At 34.6% G+C, this 12,817-nt stretch overlaps 2 protein-coding genes across 3 annotated transcripts in view; one reads left to right on the forward strand and one right to left on the reverse strand.

The window, feature by feature from the left end:
• The first annotated feature begins 617 nt into the window (after positions 1 to 617).
• Positions 618 to 10,050, forward strand: LOC107005117 (dihydropyrimidinase). 2 transcript variants are annotated; one of them, XM_015203615.2, is made up of 13 exons: positions 618 to 752; positions 1,551 to 1,718; positions 2,629 to 2,680; positions 3,026 to 3,295; positions 3,448 to 3,659; positions 6,140 to 6,260; positions 6,748 to 6,835; positions 6,926 to 7,004; positions 7,528 to 7,615; positions 7,714 to 7,754; positions 7,839 to 7,891; positions 8,249 to 8,405; positions 9,609 to 10,050. In XM_015203615.2, exons 1-13 carry the CDS (start codon positions 666 to 668, stop codon positions 9,792 to 9,794), a joined length of 1,602 nt encoding a protein of 533 aa, XP_015059101.1. In that variant the 5' UTR covers positions 618 to 665; the 3' UTR covers positions 9,795 to 10,050. The 2 variants fall into 2 exon arrangements, with proteins under 2 accessions (XP_015059101.1, XP_027768865.1); XM_027913064.1 differs by lacking the exon at positions 618 to 752 and having other exon boundaries at positions 2,618 to 2,680; positions 9,609 to 10,008.
• The window catches only part of LOC107005118, an 11,137-nt gene continuing 8,360 nt past the window's right edge, over positions 10,041 to 12,817 (reverse strand). Inside the window, exons 5-7 of the mRNA XM_015203617.2 lie at positions 11,907 to 12,089; positions 10,537 to 10,722; positions 10,041 to 10,299 (exon numbers count right to left, since the gene is read on the reverse strand). Of these exons, the coding sequence (XP_015059103.1) occupies positions 10,249 to 10,299; positions 10,537 to 10,722; positions 11,907 to 12,089 (420 nt within the window). The 3' untranslated portion in view covers positions 10,041 to 10,248. The remainder of the gene's footprint in view (positions 10,300 to 10,536; positions 10,723 to 11,906; positions 12,090 to 12,817) is intronic.

A 12,817-nucleotide genomic window follows, 5' to 3' on the forward strand; every position in this document is an offset into this window, starting at 1 on the left:
TATTTTCATATTCGACAAGCAAACAAGATCAACAAATCCAGCAAAACTAATGATTCGATACCTTATTCATAATACATACAATTTAAAGCGAAAATATATATTATTTAAAATTATCTAAAAAAAACTCAAATCAAATTATAATCAATTACTAACAGATTATGATGAAGCAATTAACCAACACCTGATCTATGTATATTACGCCAATGTTATCGAGATTCTTTCTCAAAACTTGATTGTCGATGGAATTTTTTCAACTGAGACTTCTACATGGATAATGAGCAAATATGGTCAACTGTTTTTTTGTATTTGTAACTTTTGAGACTTTTTAGCGTCTATTCTTTTATAAATATTTTTCTCTCCTAAATTTCTCTCATATATTATATAAATATTATATTTTTAAATTAAAATAAATAATAAAAATATAAATAAAATATATAACAAGCTAAATTTTTAATTTTTTTACTAAATATTGAAGTATTGCTAATGGGTCTAATAAAATGTTAAAACTTCCCAAAAGAAAATTAAATGAGGCCCATATGGCTCTTATTTTTTCATTATTAATTAATTAAAATGTTTTCTGAACTTAAAAGTCAAAACTGATTGCAATGGAATCTTTATCCAATTTTGATCACAACTAATAGAGATTTACTCAACAATTTGATTCAATGGAGTTTTTCTTCAGAGTTCAACTTTTGATTCCTTTGATTTCAGTGCTTGCCCTTTTCCCTCTTTCTGAATCCAATAATATCCAGGTATGTTTTCTCTATTTAATTTGAATTTTCAAGCGATATAGTATTTATTGATTTCTTAATCGATGTGATTTTTCGATACTTATTTTGAGACGGATGGAGTAATAATTTGAACTTGTGTATGGGCATGAATAGAAGTTAAATTTTTGTTAGGGAACCATTAGTAGCAAAAAATTTTAAATTATGACTTTTTGACCACTATACTAGAATGTGCAAGTAGTGTATCTTTGATAGATTAATGAAAGTGAAATCTGGTTGAATCTTTTTTATCTTTACTGACTGTGGTGTTTGAGCCCGTTTTCACGCACATCCACACCAGCAACAGGTACCAGGTAACTCTGTCCACTAAGGCTAGGACAATCTATGTTGCTCGGACTCTTCAAATATGTCGGATTTGCCAAAAGTAGTGTATATTTGGAGAATTTGACATGGGTACGGCAAGAGTCCGCACAACTTAGAGGATAAATGGGAATGATCACCGAAGGTTTTTTTGTCTCTGCAGGGATTTGAACCTAAGACCTCGAGACTTCCAAACTACTATTGGATCAATCTTCTGGTGGTTTTCTAATAAGTTGATTTATTTCATTGTTTTATTTCTGTGTTGTACTGATTTTGTGGATGAAGTCTCATTTGAATTGTGTTAGATGATTAAGATTTAGGAATATGAAGTTATGAACTGTAGTATGGAAAGTTTGAGGAGTAAAGAAAACAAATAAAATTTTCTGCCTTTAATGTCAATGTCAAGCAGTTTCTTTTTTTTGAAGTATGGTTTAAAATCTAAATCAGTTATATCTTTCTCAGTTTTGTGATGCCACAAATATTTATGGAGATTCTGGGTGCGATTTTATGTCGTCAGTTTCATCAAAGATACTTATAAAAGGAGGAACTGTAGTGAATGCTCATCATAAGGAGGTCGCTGATGTGTATATAGAGGATGGAACAATTGTGGCAGTGCAGCCTAACATCAAGGTAATTGTTGAAGTTTCTCTATTTGGTTTGAGTTTTCTTGATTGAATGTGAATAGTAGTTGGGCCTATTGTCTATTGTGATTGATCTCTCTGAGCTGATAGCTGAATTTGATGCTAGTTATTGTTCTTAATTCATTTGTATCTACCCTTATTTTGTTCTTACTAGATGGAATAACGAAAGGGTTTAGCAAATATTCTGTTAACTATCTGAACAAACAGAAAACATTTCTCGTATGTGAAAGTTTGACTAGTTGGTCCCTGGTACACCAAGACTGAAAGACTAGATGAACTGTGAGCTAGAATGTTCAGGTTGGAAAAATATTTGGAAATCCTGGGTTGTGTCTAGAAAATGGCAGTTTTGCTTAATTTTGCAAGGAAAATATGTTTTTAATTAGTCTAGAGACGGTAAGAGTCATAAGACGCGATTCTAGAGGATAGCTTAAAAAATCTGGACGTACTTTGGTGGATATATGGATGTAGGATCATATGGAAGTTTTTACTGAAGAAAAAATAGCTTTTTTGACTTCATACCATTTTTCTAAATGTCACAACATTATCACTGGATATAAATTGCCCCGATTACTTTAGCACGATAAAAAGAACTTCTTGCTTTCTCATTATATGATGCTGAAGTTTGCTGAGCCGGGAGAAATGTCTTAGTACTCTAGTTAGTCCTTCCACTTTGTGTTTAAGGTTCTTTTGTGTCTTCACTTGTTGGTCAGTACGATTATCACCATTTATTCCATTACCTTCTTAAGTTGACCTCTAATATGCAACAGCTGTGCCTTCAAGCTGGCTTTATTTATTCATGAAACTCTTAGTATATTTTCACTGGTTGATTATTTTATCCTTAACGGGTAACTTCATTACTTTTCATCTGAATATGATGCACAACTCAAGACCATCTGCAGGTTAGTGACGATATCAAAGTCATTGATGCAACTGGAAAGTTTGTCATGCCAGGTAGAGTTTCTTTCTTCAGGGCTAAGTGGCTCAGTTGATTGCATTTCTAGTCTCAGAATTGTAGTTTTGCTTTTTTAATCCTGCCAGAGAAAAGACCCGTAAGGCATGACTACTGTAGACAAATATTTTTTAGTGTCATATGTGCAGCTCTTACATTATTTCCATTTACGTAAGTTTAATGTGAATTAGCAGAGTTTTTGTTTAATACAAAATATTCCAGTCTTAGTGGTAAAATATACATGAGAGCATTTTCTCAAAATAATAGTTCCTAATAAACAGTCTCACTAGTAAACCTTAGCTAACAGACAGTTTACCTTCGCTTGCTGATTCTTATGATGATGACAGGAGGAATTGATCCTCATACACACCTTGCTATGGAATTTATGGGATCGGAGACAATTGATGACTTCTTCAGTGGACAGGCAGCCGCATTAGCTGGTGGAACAACAATGCATATTGACTTTGTTATTCCGGTAGATGGAAGCTTATCTGCAGGTTATGAAGCTTATGTAGAGAAAGCTAAGAGGTCATGCATGGATTATGGTTTTCACATGGCAATTACAAAATGGAATGAAACTGTATCTGAGGAGATGGAAATTATGGTCAAGGAGAAAGGTTTTACTTATTTCCAGAAAGTGTTACTTTCATCTGAATACTTTTTAAGTTTTGGTTCATTCTTGCAGAGTAGTTCACGGGAAGCATCTTCCTCTCTGCACTTTTTGGTATCTCTTTAGGTACTCCACTTGACTTTATTTCTCTTATCGTAGGTATCAACTCTTTCAAATTTTTCCTTGCCTACAAAGGTTCCTTCATGGTTAATGATGAGCTTCTAATGGAGGGATTGAAGAAGTGCAAGTCCCTTGGTGCCTTAGCTATGGTTCATGCAGAAAACGGGGATGCTGTATTTGAAGGTCAAAAAAGAATGATCGAACTTGGTATTACTGGTCCAGAGGGACATGCATTATCAAGGCCTCCAGTGGTAAAGTCAACCTATTTTGCTTCAACATTCATGCCTAGGAATAAGCTGATTTAGTTTTTTCTGTCTTCTAGCTTGTCAACATGCATGCATGCACTTTTTCCCTATTGCCACCAAGTAGCCGAAGCTTTGAGTTCCAGAAAAAAACCAATTATTTGGTAGAAATTTGTGCTGTAGGATGGTAATGCGATCTCGTTATTAGAACCAGTTAGGTGATAAGAACAGAGAATAATGTCTAGGACATCCAATGTAGGAAATATTTTTCATTTTCTGGCAGGCAATGATATTAAGGCCTGCAGACCAACAATACAAGAAATTGGTTCTGTTTGTTACAGCTCGATAGGTATAGTGAAGTATAAGTATGTTTACTGCAGGCTTTTATGTGGTTAAGGTTCCTTTGGAATTCTCCTTTTCTCTTTCTTGAATATATGTACGCTTTCTCCCTGTAATAGCTTTCGTTTGGACAACTTCACATATGATATTGTGGCATTACTATTATTCTGGTAATCTTTCGTGAGATTAATTAATTAAAAGTAGGATGAGGGTTGTGTGTCATAGGTACAAAAATGTGAATGTATTGTTTGACATGACAGAACTTAATTTCTAGATAAGTTATGTAGGTGACTGCGATGAAGAAATGGAAGTACTTCCTTAATTCATATTAGTTAAGTAAACTGAATATATGAGCTAACTCAATAAATCATATAGACAAGCCTATGTGTATACATATAATTGGATTGCATATTAATAACGTGTTTAGGTCTTCTGCATATGTTGACAGTATAGGATAGGTCAGTGACCACTGGTCACATAATGGGAAAATTTTGGACACAGTACAGGGTGTGTAGATGCTTGGTAACTATAGTTGTCACCATGGATAATCATATTGTTTTTTGGATAATGCAGTCATGGATATTAGGGGTGTTCACGAAAAAACCGAAGTAAAAAATAATTTAACACTAAGTGATGGTAAGGGTTCTATTCTATAAGCACTGTATATTCTTGTAATCAAAGGCTGACCTAGCCAAATTCTAAACGGAGAACCGTGGTTAGGCCTATTTTCGGATCCGGGCCAAGGATCATATATTCTATTTTTGCTTAGTGGATAGCCTTTTTCTAACCCACCCTCCAGTAGTAGCCTTAGGAACAAGGCAGCAAAGAGAGAGCCTTTCCAGCATCTCGGGAATTGTTTGTCGCTTGGCACCTTGAGTTGTCTCTGCTCGGGAGAGGAAATACCGGGAAGCATCTCCTGCTCAAAAATTCGAATAGAGTCGTAAACAAAGGATTAAGCCAACATTTTTTGGTTTGGTTTTGGTTTTATATTTAAAAAGACCGACATAATTTGGTTTGGTTTTTGTTTTAAGCAAAAAATAAGTGGTTCGTAATTTAGGTGTTTGCGTTTATAGTGATTGAATTCCTTGTCTTTATTCTCTAGTTTGATTTGTAATTTTTATTTTGGTAATGCCAAGAATCTATTTCATGTTCAATATAACTTGTACTCTTTTAATTATTCATCATTGTTTAATTCAAATATCGTCAAGATATCTTGATATCACAACTAAATCTTTAATTTCTTGCACAAAAATTTCATTGTAAGAACTTCTATTGTATTCCTTATAATTGACTTAATTCTTGGATAATGCATACTTTTTTGGAGGAAGCTATATATATAACTTGATTAAATATATGTACATTTCCTTCTTTTCTTAAAGAGTTATCGACTTTTTAGTGTTATGTTAATATAGTCGACCTAATATGTGCTTGAAAGTATATTATCATATATTTTATAAAAAACCAACAAAAACCAAATACTCCCTCCGTCCCATTTTATGTGGCAACATTTGACCGGGCAGAGTTTAGGAAATAAATGAAGAATTTGATATGTTTACCAAATTGCCCTTAAAAAAAGTCAAAAAGTAGACTCACTTTTCTCTCTCTTCATAAATTTATTAAAATATTATCTTTAAAATTAAGTGGGACCAACAAGGGTAAAAAAGGAATTGTACCTTTAAATACTTACCATATAAGAAAAGTGACATTCTTTTTGGAACTGACAAAAAAGGAAATGGTGCCACATAAAATGGGACGGAGGGAGTAAACAAAAAACCCGACAAAACCAACACTATGAAAACACAACTTAATTGGTCTGGTTTGTTTTGGTTCCCAACATTTGAAAAACTGAGTTACTTGGTTTGGTGTCCTTGTAGTGAAAAACCGATCCAAACCGAACTGTGAACATCCCTATGGATAATCATGGACATATAATTTCAGAAGTGCTGATGCTATCTAGTTGTATGAATTAAATATATGTTAGATTATGGTGATTTCTTCAAGAATATTTGTTATTTTCTTATTTCTGTTCTTTCAAGCCAACAATGTCCTCACACTGATTGTGAATGTTTGTTCTTTGATTTGACATGGCTATTTCATTCTTTGAATAACTTACCTAATGGTGTTCCTTGCCATGTTGTTAATAATTGCAGCTGGAGGGAGAGGCTACTGCTCGAGCTATTCGTTTGGCTAGCTTTGTGAACACTCCATTGTATGTTGTTCATGTCATGAGTATTGATGCGATGGAAGAAATTGCCAGAGCTCGGAAGTCAGGTTTGGCATAATGTGTCTGAATAGTACATTTGATGGAAATTTGGATTAGTGGCTTTGTAATGCTTACTCTATGGTGAATTTCCAATGATTAATTGTCCCCTCTAAGGAGTATTAGTAAGCATTCCCATCATATCATCCATGCAAACCCGTTCTGGGGCTAAACTTTTGTTATCTTTTTTTGATTGACCATGGAGTTCGTTTGATATGAGGGTCCTCTTTTCTGCTCCTTGCTGCAACCAAACTGTTTACTCTACTTTAAACTTACCAACCTCAACTGGGAATTTGTAAACAAAACTTAACTTGGTACTTGCAATGTTTCTATCTCTAACTTCCACTGTGCGCGTTTTTGTCCCTCTCTGAGAATACGTTTATTTGGGTACTCTTTCTCCTCTATGTTAATGTTATTTATCAAAAAACCTCTGCTTCAGATGCCAGTTTCATGGGACTTCACTTATGCCTCTATACTAAATTTACGATCTCATTTCAGGTCAAAGAGTTGTTGGGGAGCCAGTCGTTTCAGGTTTACTTCTTAATGATTCAGTACTTTGGGATCCTGATTTCCAATTTGCAGCAAGGTAAAGATCATTTTTCTCCTCTGTGGTTTAACTTTTCTTTTCTCCTTTTATAGATGGCATAAGATGCCCGTAAACGTTTTAATATTTCAGGTATGTCATGAGCCCACCAATCAGAGCAGCAGGTCATGGAACAGCTCTTCAAGCAGCTCTTGCTGCAGGGGTTCTGCAGGTTTCAGTCTGATCTATGTATAGATATCAATATATGCTTTTTGTGCTGTCACAAAATTTAAAGATACTTGGGCGACTCCATTGGCCATAGGAAATATCCAAGATGGCGTTTGGCCATGTTTCGTTGTAAAAATTGAAAAAAAGAAGTTTTTGGTTTCCAAGTGAAAAATGATATTTGAAATTTGGAGTTTTATGTGACTATGACACAAATTAGAGTTCTTTTTTTTAAAAAAATTTGTGAGTAATTTGGAGTTAAAATAGCGATAACAACTTTTTGTTGTTTTGGAATTTCTGAAAATTCCGAAATTCAAAGTTGAATTCGGGAATTTTCTGAATTTTTATGGCCAAACGTGGTTTCCGGAGTTCAACTCCAAAGAAGTACAAAAATATCATGGCCAAACACTACTGAAATATTTCACTTTCCCATCTTATGATCTATCCATCAACTCATATGAGCAAGATAGAAGTCATTAGCGTTCCTTTTCTTGTCTATACAACTAATCAGCATGGTTTTATATATGCAGCTGGTAGGAACTGATCACTGCACCTTCAACTCAACTCAGAAAGCGCTAGGAATTGGTGATTTCCGGAAAATACCAAATGGTGTTAATGGTATGCAAAAGTTTCTTTTTCCTTACATATATCTATTGCTGTGTCTTTATCTTCCTTCTAATGTATTTCTAAGTTTTTCAGTGTACATTTATTTATAGGTATGGAGGAGAGAATGCATTTGGTTTGGAATACAATGGTGGTAAGCTGTGACATTTTCTATTGTTGCTCAAATAAATTGTCCTATGCGAGTATATTGTTTACTTTCTTTCAATGGTTTTGTCAGGCTTCTGGTCAGATATCTGTCACTGAGTATGTTCGCATAACAAGCACAGAATGGTAAACTACTTAACTTTTTCTGAATAACTTCTCAAAATTTGATAATGGACCCTTCCCTCTACCCTTCTCCACTTAAGTACCAGACTTTTATCTACAACAGTGGTGAACTCCTAAACTTTGGCCAAAAGTCTTGTAGATGTTCTGATATATATATTTTCTTGATAACCATGGTGTTCGGTCTAGCTTGCGTGCACCTGACGAGCAGATGTTCTGATATTTATTTCAATGTGAATCTAATTCAACCAGCTTGATGCTTATGATATCTTCTTTGGTTTAAATCGCTATATTTCAATTTCTAACAATGCAACTGTCTTATTATGGAAGCTTAACTGGAAATATCTGATCTTGTGATTTTAGTGCTCGGATTTTCAATATCTATCCAAGGAAGGGAGCAATACTTGTTGGGTCTGATGCAGATATAATCATTTTAAATCCCAATTCAAGCTTCAAGATTAGTTCAAAGTCACACCATTATAGGACAGATACCAATGTCTATGAGGGTTGGACAGGCAAGGTAAGCATTCACAAATTATCGAGGCTTATGTATTACTCATAATATTATGTTGTAGCTTTGCCAAATACAGTGATTCTATTGTTCAGATTTTCTTATGAATTTACTTAATAAGTGCTACAGAATATGATTAGCCAAATCAAATGAGCGACTCTAGGATATTTTACTTTAACCTCTCTCTTCAGTAACACGCTTTTCCAATGCCATTTTCCAGCAACCCCGACTGGAAATACATCAGTTTCATCACCATAAACAATTTCCAAGCATATTTCGATGGAAGACAGCACAATCTATTTTGATGTAGGATTTAAATCATATGATGTAACCTGAAGTGAATCGATAATAGAGGTATGGTATGATTGGACAGAACGTGATCGGAACCGTTAGAATAGGAATACAGACAAGAATAGTATATACAATCCTACTTAGAATCGGAATAGGAGTAGTATATAGAATCCTACTTGGTAAATGATTGTATTATAGTGTCTATAAATAGGGTCTCTGTGAAATAATGTAGATACACAATTCAATAATATTTTTCTCCAATATTTCTCACATGGTATTATGACACTCTTGAGAAACAACCTCTTTACCTCACACAAAGTAGTAGGTATAACGTCTGAGTGCATTCTACCCACTCCAGATCCCACAATGGGTATGTTGTAGTTGTTGTTAGGTGCCAACTATGGAAAGATATGAAAGAGAATCCTGCAAACTTGCTATCTACATATGGGCTATGTACATTACTAAGAAAGAGGTCTATATTCAGTTTACATTGCGTGTGACATTACGGGTTAAAAATCTGCAATCAAATGTCACCTTTTAAGAGCTTGTGCCTTCAGTATATTTAGGTATCTTGGTGTACATATATAGAAGCACTTAAAAACAGTAGAGTATTACATTTTGCTGGAATCTATATTCTCATGGATAATCACTTCATTTAAAAGTTGTAATTGTCCAATTCCATAAAAAAAATTCTATTGTCGCGAAAAGGGAACACTATATTTTTCTTAAATGTATATTTTCTATAATTCAACCCTTTACAGACTTTCTGTTTTTTCTGAATGACATTTTTTTTGGCACTGAGTACACCAAATTTCCGCAGCCCTCCCTTTACTGATTTTCAAACAATGCCACCGGTTTGTGTTTGCAATTTATTAAACCTATGCATTCTTTTTTACTTTTCCCATTTTATTCCTTATACAGGGAAAGGTTGAAACTACAATTGCAGGAGGAAGGGTTGTTTGGGAAAATGATGAGCTGAAAGTCATCCCTGGTGCTGGCAAGTACATTGAAATGCCACCTTTCAGTTATCTTTTTGACGGGATAGACAAGGCAGATGCAAAGTACCTCTCTTCCTTAAGAGCACCCGTAGAACGATCAACGACTTGATTTGGCAAATTCACTTTTCATTATGAGGAACAGAAAGTCTCTCTCTATTTACTTGTAAATACAGAATATCCTTAAGGACATTCAAACTCTTGCAGTTGCTGAAAAACCCTTGGGCACATAATGCTATTTATAAAACTTATGTTTATTCCGTAAAGGATGTTATACATTGGTGTATAGCTGGATTACTGAATGGAGTTTGAGCATTTACCTTGTAGCATTTACCTCATAGTGCAGAATAAAAGTAGATTCCAGGAAACACACAGCTTTGATTATAACGTTGCTAAATTTTCTTAATTTTTACTCCAAGCAAGAGGCTTGAATGCATATATATATATTTACTCTTATGAAAAAAATGATAAAACTCTCTCATGTTTTCATGTATGAATACAGGAGAAAAATAGTCAGTTCAAGATTGCTACAAAGGGGGTCCTCGCTCACACTAAAAACCACAGCATCATGCAGGAAGACAGCAACTAAGGTAGGTCATGAACTTCTTCTTTTTCCTCTGCACAAAGGAGATGTTCAAAATGATTAGAGGTAACCACAAACTAAAGCTGTGTCGGTACATACTGTTTGGCATATTGTGATCCAAGGGCGTCAAGCAAGGACGAATATGGATCAGAACAAACCCCAATATGCCCTTCTATCTGATACTTGAGGAAATTCTGTCTTGAGAATATTATAATACAGTATTGTAGATGTTTTACTGTAACATAATCTTTTGGAGATTAGGATGTCTTACCGTGGCAGCTTTCTCTCGCTCCCTGGATAGAAGATCCTGCTCAAAGTCATAGCTACGATGAGTTAAATCACTCTTGTGCTTCTTTCTGTTGGCGCGCGCTTGTGAGAACACCATAGAATAATTGGTCTCACTCGGAGTCTTTTGCTCCCACTCTCCAAATTGAGGTACAGACATCCAACCAATTTTCTACAGATTTATGAAACCATCTGATAAGTTATTAAGAGCTGGTGAGTATCTTTCTTGTACAATCTCATTGTAGTTTATGGATGATTAATATCAAATTCATGACTAATACAACATTGAAATGCTTGATTAAAAATGTGAACAAAATGAACACATTACTTGTTAGCTAAATAAATAATTTGATAGACAGACTACTGTAAAGGGAATACTTCCATACCAGCTTACTGGTATGTATGGAGGTCTATGCTAGGTTTAGTTTACATCCTACATCGAATTTGACTCATTACTTTCAGGATTATTTTCCGTTATCTTTTATCACATTGAATCATCATGCTTTCGTACATATGTTACAGTTCATATGAAGGTCTACAAGACGTGACCAAACCATCCTAAGAGACATTCTCTCATTTTATCCTGTGTTAGTTTCACACTGTATTAGATGTGTCCTGCTACTCTTTTCCAATCTTGTATGACAACCCATCTATGTTAACATCCATATTTCTATGATATTCATCTTGTGAATACGGTTCATAGAGGCCAGTAATCATGCGTTTACCAAACCAAAAACAAGTCTCTTTTATATGCTTAGAAGAAAGTTTGGGGCAAAAGCACAGATAAAGATTTTAGGACTCTTATTTAAGGCATAGCCGAAGATCATAGTTTTTTCCAAGTGTAACCGCTTCGAAATTAGCTTCACAAACTTCTGACATATGCATTTAGAAGTTTGTCTTTCCAAAGCCTAATATCTGAAGTTGGCACATATGAATGAACTTCGGGCATATATGACTAAATTTCTATGAAAAAGATTTAACAATATCCAATCAAAACAAAGTCTTATATGTCATACTCAAAATTTTCAAGCTCGAAGTGGGCTTAAAGGTGTTTCTAGTTTCTTTCTTCAAGCTTCGAACCTTCAAACTGGTACATCGTCTTTCAATCTTTTGAGCTCAAATAACCCCAAATTGATCTCAAGTGCCAAGTACTCCACAAATATCCAAAAATAGAAAGTCAAGTTTGAAGTTCCAATTTTTTTTCGACAATGTTTGATATCTTTTAAACCTCAAACAGCAGATATTTTCGATTTTGATCCCAGAAGATCACGAAATTAGATCTCGAATTGAAAGAATTCCAGGGATTTCAAAATTTCAGTTTCAAGCTTGTCTCAAATTTAGAAAAAAAGTTCTTACCACAGGTGAAACATCTCTGTGTTTACCAAGCTCTTGCTCAGTTCCCATGCTGTGGCGTGCTAAACCATGTCTATGCTGCTTCTTTTTGGTACGATCCTGGGACAACCCCATGGGATAATTTGGACTGTTCCCAGTCTTCTGATCCCATACTCCATAATGAGGCTCTGCCATATGACTATTTTTCTAAAAACTCAGAAAGATAAAAAAAAAAACTATCAGTGACACAATAACACTATGAGTAACCCACTCTCTAGAAAACTCGAAATGTTATCTAAGTTTTGAAACATTAACAATAGCATAAACTATGTAAGTTGAAAAGTTATCCGACATCCCTCGCATGCCCAGACATGGCAACTGGAGAGTGAACAATATGGGGGCCAACATCGGGTAAATCAAGAATTGGGATTAGCCTAACTTTGATACTATGATAATTAAAAATAATACTTTGGTCCTAGCTTAGCCCCAAAAGCTAGCTCAAGAGGTGAAGGTTTTCCAAGACCACATAAGGAGGACAATGGACCACATCCCCACTGATGTAGGATGTCCAATAATTATAAAATTGAAACAAGGTTATGAATGATGATCATGTGAAACATTGTTGATATTCCTGTAGTCAATGAAATTGAACAAACCATGATGAACATAGGGTGTGTTTCGTATGAAGGATAATGTTTTCCATGCAAAAATGTTTTCCTAGAAAACGTTTTCCTGGAAAACAAGTAGATTTTGGACTTATTTTCTCATGTTTGGTTGGTGAGCAAAAAATATTTTCTGAAAATGATTTTTAGTGTTTGATTTATGAATGAAAAATGTTTTTGAGAAACATTTTTATTTTTACTAGAGTAGAAAATAATTTATGAAATTGAAAATATTTTTTAAAAACAATTTTTATTTGGGGTGGGGGGTGGGGT

This window comes from Solanum pennellii, chromosome 11, assembly GCF_001406875.1.
Source record: "Solanum pennellii chromosome 11, SPENNV200".
Classification (NCBI taxonomy): Eukaryota; Viridiplantae; Streptophyta; class Magnoliopsida; order Solanales; family Solanaceae; genus Solanum; species Solanum pennellii.